This window comes from Mobula hypostoma, assembly GCF_963921235.1.
Source record: "Mobula hypostoma chromosome 30 unlocalized genomic scaffold, sMobHyp1.1 SUPER_30_unloc_1, whole genome shotgun sequence".
Taxonomy (NCBI): Eukaryota; Metazoa; Chordata; class Chondrichthyes; order Myliobatiformes; family Myliobatidae; genus Mobula; species Mobula hypostoma.
The window spans coordinates 390,914-410,315 of record NW_026948158.1 but is presented as its reverse complement, the minus strand read 5'-3'; the positions used below and the strand labels follow the sequence as shown (position 1 = coordinate 410,315).

The window sequence follows — 19,402 nt, the reverse complement described above, 5'->3', positions numbered from 1 at the left end:
TTCCAATAATATACAGTATATAGAATACATCTATAGCAGTTTTTGAGTGTTTTAAAGTGACAGACCAAATATCTTCAAACTCCTGATGAAATATATCCACTGTCTTGCCTTTTTTATACTGTAGCTGCATCAATATGTTGGGACCAGGTTTGATCCTCAGAGATGTTGACACCCAGGAACTTGAAATTGTTCCCTCTCTCCACTTCTGATGCCTCTCTGAGGATTGGTTCGTGTTTCCTCATCGTACCCTTCCTTCAATCAGCTCTTTTGTCGCACTGACATTAAACACGAGGTTGTTGCTGTGACACCACTCAACGAGCTGGTAAATCTTACTCCTGTATGCCCTCTCCTCTCCATCTGAAATTCTACCAACAGCATATTTATGGATGGCATTTGAGTTATACTTAGTCACACGGTCATGGTTATGGAGGGAGTGGAGCAGTCGGTTAAGCACACATCCCTGAGGTGCACCAGTGCCAGTGTTGATTGTCAGCGAAGAGAAGATATTAATTTGAACTTGAATTGACTTTATTTCTTACATCCTTCACGTACATGAGCAGTAAAAATCTTTACATTATGTCTCTGTCTAAATGTGCAACCATAGTGATTTATAATCATTGATAATAAATAGAACAGTCAATGTAACATAGAAATGCCCTCAAATTAGTGTGATGGCCTGGTGGAAACATAGAAACATAGAAAATAGGTGCAGGAGTAGGCCATTCGGCCCTTCAAGCCTGCACCGCCATTTGGTATGATCATGGCTGATCATCCAACTCAGAACCCTGCACCAGCCTTCCCTCCATACCCCCTGATCCCCGTAGCCACAAGGGCCAAATCTAACTCCCTCTTAAACATAGCCAATGAACTGGCCTCAACTGTTTCCTGTGGCAGAGAATTCCACAGATTCACCACTCTCTGTGTGAAGAAGTTTTTCCTAATCTCAGTCCTAAAAGGCTTCCCCTTTATCCTCAAACTGTGACCCCTCGTTCTGGACTTCCCCAACATCGGGAACAATCTTCCTGCATCTAGCCTGTCCAATCCCTTTAGGATTTTATACGTTTCAATGAGATCCCCCCTCAATCTTCTAAATTCCAACAAGTACAAACCTAGTTCATCCAGTCTTTCTTCATATGAAAGTCCTGCCATCCCAGGAATCAATCTGGTGAACCTCCTTTGTACTCCCTCTACGGCAAGGATGTCTTTCCTCAGATTAGGGAACCAAAACTGCACACAATACTCCAGGTGTGGTCTCACCAAGGCCTTGTACAACTGCAGTAGTACCTCCCTGCTCCTGTACTCGAATCCTCTCGCTATAAATGCCAGCATACCGTTCGCCTTTTTCACCGCCTGCTGTACCTGCATGCCCACTTTCAATGACTGGTGTATAATGACACCCAGGTCTCGTTGCACCTCCCCTTTTCCTAATCTGCCACCATTCAGATAATAATCTGTTTTCCTATTTTTGCCACCAAAGTGGATAACTTCACATTTATCCACATTAAATTGCATCTGCCATGAATTTGCCCACTCACCCAATCTATCCAAGTCACCCTGCATCCTCTTAGCATCCTCCTCACAGCTAACACTGCCGCCCAGCTTCGTGTCATCCGCAAACTTGGAGATGCTGCATTTAATTCCCTCATCCAAGTCATTAATATATATTGTAAACAACTGGGGTCCCAGCACTGAGCCTTGCGGTACCCCACTAGTCACTGCCTGCCATTCTGAATAGGTCCCGTTTATTCCCACTCTTTGCTTCCTGTCTGCTAGCCAATTCTCTATCCACATCAATACCTTACCCCCAATACCGTGTACTTTAAGTTTTCACACTAATCTCCTGTGTGGGACCTTGTCAAAAGCCTTTCGAAAATCCAAATATACCACATCCACTGGTTCTCCCCTATCCACTCTACTAGTTACATCCTCAAAAAATTCTATGAGACTCGTCAGACATGATTTTCCTTTCACAAATCCATGCTGACTTTGTCCGATGATTTCACCGCTTTCCAAATGTGTTGTTATCACATCTTTGATAACTGACTCCAGCAGTTTCCCCACCACCGACATTAGGCTAACCGGTCTATAATTCCCCGGTTTCTCTCTCCTTCCTTTTTTAAAAAGTGGGGTTACATTAGCCACCCTCCAATCCTCAGGAACTAGTCCAGAATCTAACGAGTTTTGAAAAATTATCACTAATGCATCCACTATTTCTTGGGCTACTTCCTTATGCACTCTGGGATGCAGACCATCTGGCCCTGGGGATTTATCTGCCTTTAATCCCTTCAATTTACCTAACACCACTTCCCTACTAACATGTATTTTGCTCAGTACCGCCATCTCACTGGACCCTCTGTCCCCTACTATTTCTGGAAGATTATTTATGTCCTCCTTAGTGAAGACAGAACCAAAGTAATTATTCAATTGTTCTGCCATGTCCTTGCTCCCAATAATCAATTCACCTGTTTCTGTCTGTAGGGGACCTACATTTGTCTTTACCAGTCTTTTCCTTTTTACATATCTATAAAAGCTTTTACAGTCAGTTTTTATGTTCCCTGCCAGTTTTCTCTCGTAAGCTGTCCCGGAGCCTGTTGGTCCTGGCTTTTATGCTGCGGTACCATTTCCTGGATGGTTGCAGCTGGAACAGATTGTGGTTGGGGTGACTCGGGTCCCCAATGATCCTTCAGGCTCTTTTCTCACACTTGTCTTTGTAAATGTCGTGAATCATGTGAAGTTCACAACTACAGATGTGCTGGGCTGTCCACACCACTTTCTACAGAGTCCTGCGATTAAGGGAGATACAGTCCCCATATCAGGCAGTGATGCAGCCAGTCAGGATGCTCTCAATTGTGCCCCTGTAGAAAGTTCTTAGGATTTGGGGGTCCATAGCAAACTTCCTCAACTATCTGAGGTGAAAGTGACGCTGTTGTGCCTTTTTCACCACACAGCCTGTATGTATAGACCATGTGAGCTCAGTAATATTGATGCCGAGGAACTTAAAGCTGTTTACCCTCTTAACCCGGGATCCATTGATGTCAATAGGGGTTAGCCCGACTCCATTAATCCACACAATCTAATTATCACCAGTCTGCACAGATTGTGGTCTCCCGGTTAGGAAGTTGAGGATCCAACTGCAGAGGGACCAGGTTCTGTAGCTTAGTAATCAGGACTGTGGGAATGATGGTGTTAAATGCTGAGCTCTAGTCAATGAACAACATCCTGACATAGGCTTCACAGATTCACTACCTTTACTGAGGAAATTACTCCTCATCTTTGTTCCAACAGGGTGTCCTTCTATTCTGAGGCTGTGCCTATGGTCCTAGACTGCCCCATTATCGGAAACACCCTCCTCACTCCATCCATCCCAGGCCTTTCAATATTTGATCGGTTTCAACGAGATTCCCTCATTCTTCTGAAGTCCATTGAGGTTCGGCCCAGAGCCATCAAACAATCCTCGAGCATTAACCCTTTTATTGCCAGGATCATTCTTGTGAACCTCGACTGGACCCTCTCCTATGCGAGCACGTACCTTTTTAGATAAGGGGCCCAAAACAGTTCACAATACTCCAAATGTGATCGGACCAACGCCTTATCAATCATCAGCATTACATCCTTGCTTTTGTATTGTAGTCCTCTCTAAATTAATGCTAACGTTGCATTTGGCTTCCTTACCACTGACTCAACCGGCAAGATTATCATTTGGAAATTCTGCACATCTGAGACATGCCTGACCCTGGTACCCAGGAGGGGACACACCATCGTGTCATCTCTCCTGCGGCCACAGAATCTCCTGCACATCCCCTGTACTGTGAGTCTGCTGTCATCACTGCTCTGCTTGACCGTTCCTCCCGCGGAGCATTGGACCGGGGTGTCAGTACCACCGACCTGACAGACTGCTGTTCTCTGGTTCATCATCCTCCCAGGGGTATCCAAAGGAGTGTACTTGTTTCTGAGGGTCACAGCCACAGGGAGACATTGCACTCTTTGTCTCTTCCCCTTTCCAGGTGTGGTCGTGACCAAACTATTTGCAGCCTGACCTCAGGTTTGACCAACCCACTAAATCTCTGGTCTCAGCATCCTGGAAACTCTAGGTCTATCCATCTCCAGCTCCAATTCCTTCACACGGTCAGTCAGGAGCATTACCTCTTTCAGAACCCTGGGGTGCAGTTCATCTGGTCCGGGTGACTTATAAACCCTCAGGGCTTTCAGCTTTTTGAGCACCTTTTCCTTTGTAATAATACCGCACTCTCTTCTCTTCCCTCACACCATTCAGCATCTGGCACACTGCTAGTATCTTCCACTGATACAAAATACTCATTTAGTTCATCTGCCATTTCCTTGTATTCCCCCCCCCAAACCCCGCCGTTATTATTCCCCTGGCCTCATATTCCAGCAGTCCTTTACCCAGTCTCACCTCTGTTTTATTTTTACGTACTTGAAAAAGCTAAAACTATCCATTTTGATCATGTTTGCCAGCTTGCTTGCATGTTTCATCTCTTCCCTCTTTAGGGTGCTCTCTGTCAGGTGTTAAAGCTTCCCAGTCCTCTGCATTCTGAATAATTTTTGCTTGTTGTATGTCCTCCCTTTTGGTTTTACATTAGCATTGACTTCCTTTGTCAGCCATGGTTGTACTATTTTGCTATTTGAGTATTTATTTGTTTTCTGAATACATTTATCCTACACCTTCCTCATTTTCCCAGAAACTCACACCATCACTGCTCTGCTGCCATCCCTGCCAGCATCTCCTTCCAATTTACTTTAGCCAACTCCTCTCTCAAACCACTGTAACTACCTTAACTCCACTGAAACACTGCTGTGTCAGACTGTACTTTCTCCCTGTCCAATTTCAAGCTGAACTCAGTGATACTGAGATCACTGTCTCCTAAGGGTTCTTTTACCTTCAGCTCCCTAATCACCTCCAGTTTATTCAATAACACATAATCCAGTATAGCTGATCCGCTAGTACCTCAATGACAAACTGCTCTAAAAAGCCATCTGTTCAGCATTCAGCAAACTCACTCTCTTGAGATCTATTTCCAACCTGATTTTCCCAATCAACCTGCATGTTAAAATCTCCCATGACTCCGATGAAATCTCCCACAACATTGCCCTTTTGACCTGCCTTTTCTATTTCCTGTTGTAATCTGTGCTCCACATCCCAGCAACTGCTGGAAGACCTGTGTACAACTGCCATCAACGTCCTTTTTACACTTGCAGTTTTTTACCTCAACTCACAAGGATTCAACATCTTCCGATCCTGTGTCACATCTTTCTACTGATTTGTTACCATTCTTTACCAGCAGAGCCATGCCCTCCCCATTGTCTACCTTCCTATCCCTCTGATACGTGTCACCTTAGGCACTTAGCTCTCAACTAGAAACATCCTTCAGCGGTGATTCAGTGATGGTCACAACATTATACATGACCATCCGTAATAGGGCAATAAGATTATGCATCTTATTTATGAAACTCTGTGAATTAAGATATAACAGTTTGAGTTCTGCATTTGCTACCCTTCTTCATTCTGCATCCCTCATGCACTGATACTCACCCTGCTGGCTGCAGTTATGTCCTATCATCTGCCTGCCCTTCCTGACAGTGTGACTGCATGCGATCTTTGTTTTTTTACCATCTGTCCTACCCTGAGTCCTTTCACGCCTGTTCCCACGCCCCTGCCAAATTAGTTTAACCCTCCCCAACCGTTCTAACAAACCAGCAGTATGCCCACAAGAAAACTAATCTCAGGGTTGTATATGGTGACAGAAATGTATTTTGATAATACATTTACTGTCAGCTTTGAACTTTGTAGTAGACAGCCGGGTGTTGTACTGGTCTGTGTCCTCACTGACTGGTGCTGTGCTCAGTGTGCTTGGTATACAGTGTCAGTGTTTCGACAGAAGTGTGTCCTTATTACACAATTGATCTTGTCCATCCTGGATCTTGGAAAATTCACTGGCGACCAGAATGATTTTTTCAGACTATTATTGGGCAGAGAATCATTCTCTGATCATCGAGACTATTTGACTCATCAAGTTAATACCAACTCCTGCTACAACTTTTCCACAGTCCCATTCCCCACTCTGTCCCCACAGCTCTGCAGGTCATTTCCCCTGAACGACTTGTCTAATTCCTCTTTGAACACTGGTTGTTCCCGCCACCACTCTGCTGAGTCCCATATTTCCCAAGGTGAAGTCAAGAATGTTCCCCTCCCTGGTGGACCAGATATTTTCAGGAAACCTTCCTGAACACAAATAATGCCCCATCCAAGCCTCAGCCAATCCAGAACTGGTCGCTGCGTTACTGCAGTACTTGTATCATCCCAGTCTGAAACAGACCTGTTATTCTGTCTCAGTATGATAACTGTCTTCAGTCAGTATTAACACACTTCCTTCCCAGTACTGAGCTCTGGTCTTGTGCACCAGCCTTACATGTGGCACCTTGGCAAATGGCTCCTGAAAATCCAAGAACACCACTTCTCCAACTTCCCCTGTAAAGTCTCAAATCTCTGGTATGTTTGTTAAACTTGACTTAACATTCAACACCCCCGGTTACAGGGTCCAAAACAGGTTCCAGATGGACAGGGTGGTGAAGAGTCTTTTGGAACACTGGCCTTCAGTCAGGCACGGAACACAGAAGCTGGGATGAGATGTTGCAGTTGTACAACATGGCGGTTTGGCTGCATTTCGCAAATAGTGTTTAGTTTTAGTGACCCTGCTGTATGACAGACACCATTAAGCTGGAAAGAGTGCAGAGGAGATTTGCGGGGATGTTACTGGATCTCAAAGGATTTGTGGAAAGGTGTTTCGGACAATTTCCCCTGGAATGTTGGAGAATGAGTGCTGATATTGCAGAGGTGTATAAAATCATGAGGGAACTGGAGGCTGGTCAGTAAATGGAATGAGCTGCGAGGGGGAGTGGTTGAGTCAGGTACATTAAAAAGGTACTTGGATAGGTAGATGGGAGGGAAAGATTTTGAAGTATCTGGGCCAAATGCAGAGAAATGGGACAAGGAGGAGGATAACCTTGTTCATAATGTGGTGTTGAGGGGGTTACAGACACAAGCTCAGTTGGGAACTTTGGTTGTCGTGGAATCTGTGTGAATCTGACTGTAGACCCTGTTGAGTTAGTTCAATGACATTAAACTTTTCCAAACCACTTGTTATTTCTTCATAGATTATTGATTCTAGTACCTGAAGTGAAATTAACAGGACTACAGTTACTTGCTTTTTATCTTCCACTCTTCTTCAGCAATGGTTTTCAACTCCGCTGGGACCTTTCTGTAACAGTGAGTTTTGACAAACTTCAGTGTCACTACTTTCTCTCCAGATTTCCTGTGAAACCTCCAGTGCAGGTCATTGGGACCTCGTAAAGTTTGCTTTTAGTCCCATTAGTTTCTCCCTTGTGATGGCGATCGTTACACATTATGGCACAATGTTGAAATGTCACCGTTAGATATCTGTGGGATGTTTGCTGTGACCCACTGTGAACACTAATGCAAATTATTGAGTTAACTTCTCTGCGTGTTCCTTGTTACTTTTAGCTTTTATCTCATCACTGGTTCCTAGAAAATTCCTGATTCTCTTGTCTACCACCAGCCCTTGCCTCTTTGTATGTTCTTTGATTTAATATTTCCTTGAATGCCTTTGACCACACCTCAGGATCTTGAGGCCACTCCTCCCCATGTCTTCTTTCCCTCCCCCTTTCACCATCACTGTCCCTACATGTAAAGTGCCTATGAAAAGTATTCACACCCCTTGGAAGTTTTCATGTTTTATTGGTTTACAACATTGAATCTCAGTAGATTGAATTTGGCTGTGTTTGAAACTAATCAATGGAAAAAGACTCTTTCGTGTCAAAGTGAAAACAAAGCTCTACAAAATTACAGACCTAAAACACAAAATAATTTTCTGTACAAGTATCCACCCCCATTAATATGACACACCAAATCATCAGTGGTGCAGCCAATTAGTTTTCGAAGTTACATAATCAGTTAATTGGAGATGACCGTGTGCAGTCAAGGTGTTTCAATTGATTGTAGTAATAGTACACCTGTAAGTGGAAGGTCCAACTGCTGGTGAGTCAGTATCCTGGGAGAAACTACACCGTGAAGACAAATTAACACTCTGAGCTGCTCTGCAAACAGGTAACTGAAAAACACAAGCCAGGAGATGGATACAAGAACATTTCCAAGTCACTGAATGCCCTTGGAGTATAGTTAAGTCACTCATCCAGAAGTGGGAAGAATTTGGCACAGCTGTAAATCTGCCAAGAGCAGGCTATCCTCAAAAACTGAGTGGCCATGGAAGAAGGGGCCAGAGGGGGAGGCCACCAGGAGACCTATGATAACTGTAGAGGAGTTACAAGCTTCAGTGGTGGGAGAGATTGTGCATACATCAACTGTTGCCCGGGTGTTTCACCAGTCGCAGCTTTATGGGAGAGTGGCAGAGAAAAAGCCACTGTTGAAAAATGCTCTCATGAAATCTTGCCTGAAGTTTGCCAGAATACGTGGGGGACTCTGAAATTAGTTGGAAGAAGATTCAATGGTCTGATGAAAACAAAATTGAATTTTTTGACCATCACAAACACTAAGTTTGGAGTAAGCCAAACACCACACAACATCAAAAACACACCATCCCTACCATGAAGTGTGGTGGAGAGTGCATCATCCTGTGGGTATGCTTCACTGCAGCAGGCCCTGAAAGGCACGTAAAGGTAGAGGGTAAAATGAATGCAGCAAAATACAGGGAAATCCTGGAAGAAAACCTCATGCAATCTGCAAGAGAACTGAGACTTAGGAGAAAATTAATTCTCCAGCAAGAAAATGACCGCAAACATAAAACCAAAGCTGCACAGGAATGCCTTAAAACAACAAAGTTAATGTCCTGGAGTGGCTTTGTGAGAGTCCAGACCTCAATCCAATTGAGAATTTGTGGCTGGACTTGAAAAGATCTGTTCACTCACCAACCCATGCATTGTGACAGAGCTTCAGCAGTTTTGTAAAGAAGAATGGGGAAGATTGCAGTGTTCAGATGTGCAAAGCTGATAGACACCTATCCACACAGACTCAACTGTAAATACTGTCAAAGATGCACCAACTGATCACGGATTTGAAGGAGGTGAATGCAAAGGCAATGAATTATTTTGTTTCATATTTACAATTAATTTAGATCACTTTGTAGAGATCTGTTTTCACTGTGACACCATAGTCTTCTGTTGATCAGTGCCAAAAAAGCCAAATTAAATCCATTGCAAAACAATAAAACATAAAAACTTCTGAGGAGACGGAACATTTTTTATAGGCACTGTATCCACTCCTTCACGAGCACGTTATGAACAAATCCACCCTGCTCTTTTCCATTTTGCCGATTCCGTGTGGAACATTGAATACAGTGTAATGTCGAATTCCCAGTCCCAGTCTCTGTAACCATGTCCCTGCAATAGCTGTTAGATCAAACATATTCATGAGTACACAATATGGAGCAGATGGCAACCTGCCCTTCGGCCCACAATATCTGTGCCAATCATCATAATGATCAGACTTTATAAAGTACTGGGGAGGTCTCACTGGAGTATCTTGAGCAGATTTGGGCCCTTTTTCTCATGAAGGATGGACTGAAACTGGATTGCTTTCAAAGGAAGTTCTCCAGGTTGATTGCAGGATGAAACAGGTTGCCACATGAAGAGTGTTTGATGGCTCTGGGCCTGTATTCACTGGAATTTTTGAACAATGAGGAGTGGCCCAATTGAAACCTATCGAAGTGTGAAAGGCAATGATAAAGTGGATGTGCAGAAGATCGGAGTGTCTAATATCAGAGGACACAGCCTCGGAATAGAGGAGCATCCTTGTAGAATGTGGAGATGAGGAATTCCTTTAGCCAGAGAGTGGTGAATCTGTGGAATTCATTGCCAAAGGAAGCTGTCAAGCCAGGACTTTATGTATATTTAAGGAAGAGGTTGATTGATTCTTGATTGGTCAGAGTATGAAGGGATACAGGGGAAAGGCAGGAGACTGGGGCTGAGAGGAAAAATGGGTCAGCCATAATGAAATGTCAGAGCAGACTTGATGGGCCAAATGGTCGAATTCTGCTCCTATATCTTAGTCTGTGTCACCTCCTCAGAAACCTCAATCAATTTTATCAAGCGTGATCTGCCCACACAAAACCATGTTGATTGTCCCTAAGCAGGCCATGCCTTTCTGAATGTGCATAAATCCTGTGCCTCAATATCCTCCCCAGTAGCTTCTCTACCACTGAGATGAGGCTGCCTTGCCTATAGATTCCTGGATTCTTGTTATTTCCCTTCTTGATCAAAGCTGCAACATTTGCGACACTCCAATCCTGAGGGACCTCACATGTTGTGATCGAGGACACATAGATCGTTGTCAAATCGCCAGCAATCTGCTCACTTGTTTCTTTCACTGTTGTAGGATATTTGCCTTCAGGCCCTGGAGTCTTATCCATCTTACTGCTTTTCAGATGTCCCAGCACAGCCTCCTCCTTAATCTCAACATGTCTCTGCACATTAGCATGTCTCACTCTGTTTTCATTGTCATTCAATTCCTTCTCCTCAGTAGATACTGACACAATGTACTCATTTAGTACCTCAGCCACTTGGTCTGACTTCAACCACAACATTCCTCCTTTAATCTTGAGTCGACCTTTCTATTCTCTGGTTATCCTCGTCTTATTAATACAAACCACAAGGCCTTGGGATTATCTTTGGTCCCACTCCACAAGGACAGTTTGTGGCCCCATTTGGCCTTTCCTGTCATCTGCTTGAGCATTTCCCGGCTATCTTTATATTCCAAAGGTACCCAGTCTGACGTTAGCTTCACAAACCTTCCATATCCTTCTGACTAAATTTAGGATCTCTCTGCTCATCCGAAGTTCCCTTACTTACCATCCTTCTCCTCACTCCTCACTGGAACATGCTGATCCTGAACTCAGAGTTACTGGTCTTTAAACAACTCCCACGTCAGATATGGACTTGTCTGACAGTGGCTGCTCCCAATCAATGCCCCTTGGTTCCTGTCTTCTTCCGTCCTGACTTGCCCTCCTGCAATTTAGTGCCTTCATACAAGATCTAATTTTATTCTTACTCGTAACTTTAAATAAAGTTGTGATCACTGTTCCCAAAATGTTCACTGACTCTTGGTTGTCAGCTGGCCTGGCCCATTTCCCAAAACTAATTCCTGTCTGTTCTCAGCTCTGGTTGAGCACTGCACATAAGGTTTCAAACACTCCTTGGATTCACTGAACAAATCTTGTGCATTTGAGCAAGATCCAGTCATTTCCAGGGAAGATGAAGTCCCTCTCTATGACAACCCTGTTGTTCTGCACCTCTCCATAAGCATCAACATATCCCATCCTCCACCTCCCGGTAGTTATTGGGGACCAATACGATAAACCCATCAGTGTAACTGCAGATTGCCTCTGTAAATGAGCCTTCCAGTTTGCTGTGACATTCCCAGTGGGGTAACCTCTGCATCTTTTAACCCCCCACTCACATGTAAAACAATCAAACCCAGGAATGTTGAGCTGCCAGCCCTGTCCCTCTGCTAATGTAACACTCGTAGTGTGGAAATAAACTCATTTCAGCCCATCAGTCCCACCATATTGGCCTGACATTAGCGCTGTTCTTTTCAGTCTGTCTTGTCATACATACATTCTCCCACTTGCTACTCCAGTTCAAACTCTGCCAAGTGACACCATCAAACCTCTTGGCGAAGATATTAGTTCCCGTCCGGTTCAGATGCAAATGGTCTTGTTTGTCCCGGTCCCCCACCTGCCTGGAAGGGAGCCCATTGATCCATGAAGACCTCCCTCCCGCATCAGTTCCTCAGCGACAAATTAAACCGCATAAAATATCGATTTCCCACCCCACAGCCACATGCTTTGCGTCATAATACAATCCTGGAAGTCCTGATTTCTTTAACCTTGTTCCCGAAAATCACTGTGCAGGACCTCATCCCTGCTCGTTTAAACCCTTCCGTGTAGCACGAAGAATGCTCCCTGGAAACATATTGGCTCCCCTTCTCCTTGGACCCGGCTCTCGTTTCCCTTGAGTGCTAATGATCCTTGTACCTGAAGACCCACCCACCTCGCACCAGCTCCTCAGCCACCCCTTTACCTGGGCTTTAGAAAGTGCCAGAAGCGCGGTCTATATATCTGGTTATGTATCCTGTTCCTGTATGTGACCGGTCTTTCATTTTCCTGGCGACACAGAGGAACAATTCTTCTAATGAATCAATCCTCTCATCACTGGAAGTGACCGCACCCTCGCCCACCAACTGCTATGTGTGAGGGCGCTCGCACTGGTCGTGGGGCCGAGAGGGACAGACCGAGGTCCTCGGGGATTTGCGGAATGAAAAAGCGCTTCCTATAATTTAAAGCAAGAGAATCGGCAAATTCACAGAAATCCTCTAGTATGTACGTGGTGTGTGAGGGAGTTTTGTTTTCGCTGGAGCGCTTTGTGTCGGATGAATCGTTGGAAATTGGCGGTTGTGGTAAAGTGAAGGCGGAGCTGGACGATGAGAGGCCGGTCTCGGCTCTGTCCGTCACTCTGACTCTGTCTCCTCCCCTCCCCGCCTCTGTCTCTCTGCGCGTTTCTCGGGCTGGTCGGGGCGCTTTGTATAAAAGGAGACAGCAACAGTCAGTTTGTCAGTGAGCAGCGACCTGAGTGAAGCAGCATCATGTCTGGCAGAGGGAAAGGAGGCAAAGGACTGGGCAAAGGCGGAGCCAAGCGGCACCGTAAAGTGCTCCGTGATAACATCCAGGGCATCACCAAACCGGCCATCCGCCGTCTGGCTCGCCGCGGCGGCGTCAAGCGGATCTCGGGTCTGATCTACGAGGAGACCCGCGGAGTGCTGAAGGTTTTCCTGGAGAATGTGATCCGGGATGCGGTCACCTACACTGAACACGCCAAGCGCAAGACGGTCACTGCCATGGATGTGGTGTACGCTCTGAAACGCCAGGGCCGCACTCTCTATGGCTTCGGCGGCTCAAAAACTCCCACCTCCTCCCGAGCACAAAACAAAGGCTCTTCTAAGAGCCACCCACCGCCTCACAGACGGAGTCGTAGCCACAGACTTTTAATTATTTTTTATCGATTTATTCATATGGTTACATTTGCAACAGATTAATCGGTTCCGCTTGAAATATTTCTGCGAATCTGCCTTTCCAGTCGGTGATTACGACTAACCCTCTGAACGCATTAAGATCGATCTTAATCCTTTTATCCGTTTCGGACAGAAATGAGTTCAGTCGTTTAGAGAAACGATTCCGTAATTATAAATTTAAGTCTTAACTGAGGGAATTAGATATTAATTTTTTTAACATGAAACTGACATTGTATAATCCATGATCTAATTAATGGTAAATAATTTTAAAAGTAGTCAAGCACCGTTGCAGGTTGCTGTGAAATTGGCGGGCAATTTGAAATTAATCCTGCGCCATTCACACTGTATTCTGATCCGAAGAAGTCCCACCGCCAGTAAATTCCTGGAGATCCTTCACTGTGTACGTGGTGTGTGAGGGAGTTTTTTCTCTCTCAGGAGCTCTGTGTTTCGGACAAACCGTTGGAAATTACCGGGTGTATTAAAGTGAAAACGGACCTGGAAGATGAGAGGCCGCTCTCGGCTCTGTCCGTCACTCTGACTCTGTCTCCTCCCCTCCCCGCCTCTGTCTCTCTGCGCGTTTCTCGGGCAGGAGTAGTGGCAGAGGATTGGAGGATGGGTCATGGTATGCAGTAACTTAGAATCGAAGGAAAACTAAACACAAGAAACTGTGCAGATGCTGATGGAGGGTCTCGGCCTGAAACGCCGGCTGTTTACTCGCTGCCTGGCCTGCTGAGTTCCTCCAGCATTGTGTGTGTGTCGCTGCAAGGAAAAGCCCGGGAGCTTCAGACTGGTGAGACTCGTGTCTGGAAGGAGAGACCACTGGATACAATATCGGCCTGGTGGTCGGAGACAAAGTCATTGTTTAGACTGGAGACCTGTGATCATTAGTGTGGCGTCGGGATTCCAGTCAAGTCTGCTGCTGCAGTTCATTTATTAAAGACTCGGCTGACAATGTCAATGACCAGCTCAGCAAATTTACCCATGTCACTAAAGTTGGTGATATCGTGGAGTGTGAAAAATGTAACTAACATTACAACAGGACGGTGATCAATGAGGTCAGTGATTTGAGGAATGACAGATAAATGTGAGATGTTCCATTGTCATTGACGAACCAGGGCAGAACTGCCGTGGGGAATGGTCTGTCCCTGGGAGTGCTGTAAAACAGAGATATCGGGGTGCAGATATCGAATTCCTTCAGAGTGTAAACACAGGTCGGCAGGACGGTGAAGAAGGTGTTCGCCACACTCGCATTCATCGGTCAGAGTATCGGGCACTGGACTGTGACGGCACATTACAGCTCTACCAGCCTCGGGGAAACTACTCTTGGAGCACGGAGTACAGTTATAGTTGCCCTGGGATCAGAGGGTGACATTAAACTGGAGAGGGTGCAAAAATGATTTAACAGGAGGCTGGATAGGCCAGGACCTTTCTCACCAGAGTGTATGTGACGTTAGAGAGGTGATAAAATAATGGCAGTCATAGATACGGTCAATAGTGAATCTGTTATCTCCAGGGTTATGGAGTTGGAAGCGAGAGATTACAGATATAAAGTGAGAGAGGAAAGATTTAAATGGGACCCTGAGGAGCAGGTTTTGTACACAGAATGTGCTGTTTATATGGAACAAACTACCCCAAGTGGTGGTATAGGTGGGCACAGTTGCAATATCTCTTGGACTGTGGAGAGGGAAGTTTCACAGGGACATGGGCCAAATGCAGGCGACTGACAATGGTTTTGTTTGGCCACTTGGTCAGCATGGATGTGTTGGGCTGAAGGGCCTGTTTCTGTGCTGCATAACTCAGTGACTATGTCTGCTGCTGTGGCAGAGTGGGAGGGACAGTGTCAGTAGTGAGAAGGTTTGGGGGATGTAGACAGGAGAGTGGATGGTTGAGGATGTGGCAGATGGAACAGAATGTGGGGAAATGTGAGATCACCCATTCCCAGGAACAAACTGTAAGAGTCATTTCCACACGGGGATGTTCAGAGGGGCCTGGGCATCCTTGTAAACAAATGCAGATACAACAAGTAATGAGATAGGGAAATAGTATTTTGTCCTGTGATCCAGGAGGATTGGACAAGAGGGGTACAGATGTCTCACTGGGATTATATAGGACCCTGGTGAGAGCACACCTTGAGTGTGCTGTCCAGGTTTGGTCACACTTCCTCAGGAAGGATATCCCTGCAATAGAGGGAGTGCAGTGACTGTTCCCCACACTGACTGGTTCCAGGGATGGAAGGTTGGTTATGTGAGAGGAGAGTGAGTGGGCTGGGTCTGCATTCCCTGCAGTTCATGAGGAAATCTGTTAGATTCTTTCAGGATCTGACAGGCAGTCGGCAAGGATAATGTTTCCCCTGAATGAGAACTCCATAACTTTGGAAAATACCCTCAGAATGAGGTGTAAATCACAAACACGAGAGAATCTGCTGATGCTGGAAATCGAAAGCAACACACACAAAATGCTGGAGGAACTCAGCAGAACAGAAAGAGTAACCAGTCGACACTTCAGGCCGAGGCCCTTCCATCAGATCTCAGCGTGAAGGTGCTCAGCCTGAAGCATCGACTCGTTACCCTTTCCCATTGATGCTGCCTGGCCTGCTGACTTCCTCCAGCATTTTGTGTCTGTTGCTCAGAATGAGGTGACAAGCGTTCAGGATTGAAATGAGATGATATTTCTTTAATCAAAGAACAAAGAACTTCCGTATTCCTTATATAAGTAATGTGGAGCCTCAGGTGCTGGGTTGAGTCAAAGCTGAGATCAACAGTTTCTGGGAGAGTTTTAGTCATAAGATATAGGAGCAGAATTCGACCACTTTGCCTGTCGAGCCTTCTCTGGCATTTCATCATCACTGATCAATTTTTCCTCTGAACCCCAATCTCCTGCCTTCCTTTGTATCCCTTCGTGCCCTGACCAATCAAGAATCTATCAATCTCTGCCTGTACCCAGTGATTTGGCCTCCACAGCTGCCTGTGGCAAAAAAATTCACACAGTCACCACTCTCTGGCTGAAGAAATCCTCCTCATCTCCATTCTAAAAGGACGCCCCTCTATTTTGAAGCTGTGTGGTCCAGTTTTAGACACTCCCACCACAGGAAAAACCTTCTCCACATCCACTCAATCAAGCCCTTTCACTATTTGATAGGTTTCAATTTGGTAACCCTTCTTTCTGCTAGGTTCCAGTGAATAGAGGCCCAGAGCCGTGAAACTCTCTTCAGTAGACAAGCAATTTAATCATGAGTAAAATTCTCCATTTGTGATGTCATGTCAGCACAAAAAATCCTGGATTTCAGAGATGTTTGCATTTTGGAATTATGGACCAATCTGCACAACCCTAATTACTACTTTGTACTGCAGTAAACACTGTTTATCCATGCAATCACAGGCACACAGTTGCAAAATAAAGACAGGTGTAAATTTAAAGTAGGGAAGTTGAACCTTACTTGGAGGTAGAGCCTGATAACTAGGCCTCAGAACATTCGATTACCCAAATGATCAAAATAAAGCCAAGTAACAAGGTCCAAAATACCCACAACATGCAAAATTACATGCCTCTCGTTATGTTAGTCCATGGGATAAACCCTGGCTGGGTCGCCTAGGCGAGGATGTCTCATGATTGAAGACCCGAAACACCCAATGACCCTAAATAATATTACTCATGATGTGTCCCTTTGAACACCCAGTTCATTAAGCCAAGTGGTGTCAGGCCACATTAATGAAGGCATGGCCCAGATTGAAGTGGCTACACTACACTACCCTATCCACCATAGCCCCACATATCTCACCATACTAAACTCTACAGCCTTATCTCTCCCAGCCCCACATATACAACCACCAGCCCCACCCTCAAACCTAATCCTAAAGTCCAACGGGGCACACACCCCAATTAACCCTGGGCACACCCCCACAAACCCGATGACTAGTGTAAGGAGGAGGAAGATCCAATAAAGGCAAGTGTTGGACCTGGTTAATGAAGGCATGGGCCAGATCAAAGTGGCAGCGTTGTGTGACACTGAATCCAGAGTGACGAGTTGAAGAAGCACAAGAGGGATGATTCTCCCACTGCCCGCATAATCTCTTTGTTATTTTGATTTTGTTCTGATAGTCTTCTGACTCTTTGAATATTTTGGTATAATTCATATTTAATTTCAGTGGTTCTTGTCAATGTTGTGTCTCTGAGGCAATGTGTCTGTGATGCTGCTACAAATACGATGTTCCTTTCACCTGTGCATCAGTAAACTCATTTGAACTTTATATTGATATGTCCAAATCTCTCCTTCACTATCATGCTGCCCTATGTCATGAACTAAACGTCTTAGTGTTTAATTTTTACAAAATTTCATCTGATTTTATTTAATTCTGCGTTTGAAATTTGCGTTTCCCTTTTCAATCTCAGCCCGCACCCCGGCCTGTCTCTGCCCTTCAGTACTTCCTCCCGCATCAAACGACAGCGGTAAACCCCGCCCATTGGCGCCGCTTCCCATCCCCCAGCGTTCCGATTGGTGACTCATTTCTCCAAACAGCCAATGGAAATGCTCAGAATTCCCATCCTCATTAACATACCGCTTTGGGCGCTGCCTATTTAATCCGCGCTCCGAGCAGCTTCTGCTCATTATTGTGTTTGAAACCGACGAGGAAATGCCGGATCCAGCGAAACCCGCTCCTAAGAAGGGCGCCAAGAAAGCTTTGTCCAAACCAGCGAGCAAGACCGGCAAGAAGCGCAAGAGGTCCAGGAAGGAGACTTACGCCATCTACATCTACAAAGTGATGAAGCAGGTTCACCCCGACACCGGCATCTCCTCCAAGGCCATGAGCATCATGAATTCATTCGTCAACGATATTTTCGAGCGCATCGCGGGCGAGGCTTCCCGCCTGGCCCATTACAACAAGCGGTCAACCATCAGCTCCCGGGAGATCCAGACCGCCGTGCGCCTGCTGCTGCCCGGGGAGCTGGCCAAGCACGCCGTGTCCGAAGGGACAAAGGCGGTGACCAAGTACACCAGCTCCAAGTGAAGACAAGTTTACTGACAAAACAAACCGGAAAATCAAAGGCTCTTTTAAGAGCCACTCACGGTTTCGTTAAAAGAGTTACACAATGTTGAGACATGGAATTGAGGTAAATTTGGAATTTTTTGTTGAAATGCTCATTCAGAATCTTATCCCCGTTAATCAGAATTTGCTGTCCGCTGCTCAGTATAATCCCGATTTCTCTGTTAATTCCTGCCAACTGCCCAGACACGGAATCGTTACGCACCCCTTTCCCCGTCGCTTCCTCTCTGTCATTAGATTTCTCTGACTTGGACGCTAATTGTTTCTGGTTTAATTACCGTGGGTTCACTAAGCTTTGTCCCATTTTGGTTACTTCTCTTAACCCCATTCCAACGCGAGAGCTGAACACTGTCACGGGTCGTTCAGAGTATTTGTTAAAGCTCCACTTTCTGACGGGCGACCCGTTGCTAAACTGACTTGAGTTTGCACAATGGCCGACCGCGAACAGCAGCTGAGAATCGGTTTTATTCCAATCGTTTATCAATTGAAAGATATCGGTGAACTAATGTCCCAGGCACCATCGCAATATTAACCACACTTTGGTTAAGGGTGTGTCGGACTCCAGTAACGGGGGTAAAGAGCCGACAAACAAACCTGTTGTGGTTTAATTTCAGCAACAAAGGTTTTTTTGGCGGTGTTTTGCAAATGTCAGTTTATTTCGGCGGTTAGACGGTATTTTTCGCGCTTAACAGTTGCCGTCTCTTAATTGGTGAATAAGGCAGCTCTGTGATTGGAATATTTGCTCTTTCCAATCAGATCAGGCACTGTTTCACCAATCATAAACGCCCCACTACATTCCGCACCCCCCGCCCCGCCTGCATCAGAAGGGCGATTTCCAGAAGCCTGATTTCTGATGGTCAAGACTTCAAGTTTATTTCTGATTTATCAAATCTATGTGATGTTATATGTATCAGGAAACCTGATTTGTTACCACATTTAACTTCTTCCTTCCAGTGTTATATTGTAATTAAGCGTGATAGATTGGTTGGTAGAGGAGGTGGTGTTGCAAGTTTTTTAAAGAGAGGGAGAGGGCATAGAGTTGTGGATGTAAATGAAATGTATGAGGCATTTGAAGACACGTTTGATTCTACAGGTAGGGGCAATAAAGTGGTATATTATTATAACGTCGACTGTCCCTCTTCCTAGAGATGCTGCCTGGCCTGCTGCGTTCACCAGCAACTTTTATGCGTGTTGCTTGAAATTCCAGCATCTGTAGATTTCCTCGTGGTTGTGTTATTATAAC

General features: G+C 45.3%; 2 protein-coding genes across 2 annotated transcripts; both read left to right on the top strand.

The window, feature by feature from the left end:
• The first annotated feature begins 7,253 nt into the window (after window positions 1–7,253).
• On the top strand, window positions 7,254–18,673 carry LOC134341325 (histone H2B-like). Its single transcript, XM_063039212.1, has 2 exons — window positions 7,254–7,285; window positions 17,507–18,673. Exon 2 carries the CDS (start codon window positions 17,749–17,751, stop codon window positions 18,121–18,123), a length of 375 nt encoding a protein of 124 aa, XP_062895282.1. The 5' UTR covers window positions 7,254–7,285; window positions 17,507–17,748; the 3' UTR covers window positions 18,124–18,673.
• Window positions 12,690–13,141, top strand: LOC134341320 (histone H4-like). The gene has a single exon (XM_063039206.1). It carries the CDS (start codon window positions 12,692–12,694, stop codon window positions 13,139–13,141), a length of 450 nt encoding a protein of 149 aa, XP_062895276.1. The 5' UTR covers window positions 12,690–12,691.
• Window positions 18,674–19,402: the final 729 nt, after the last annotated feature.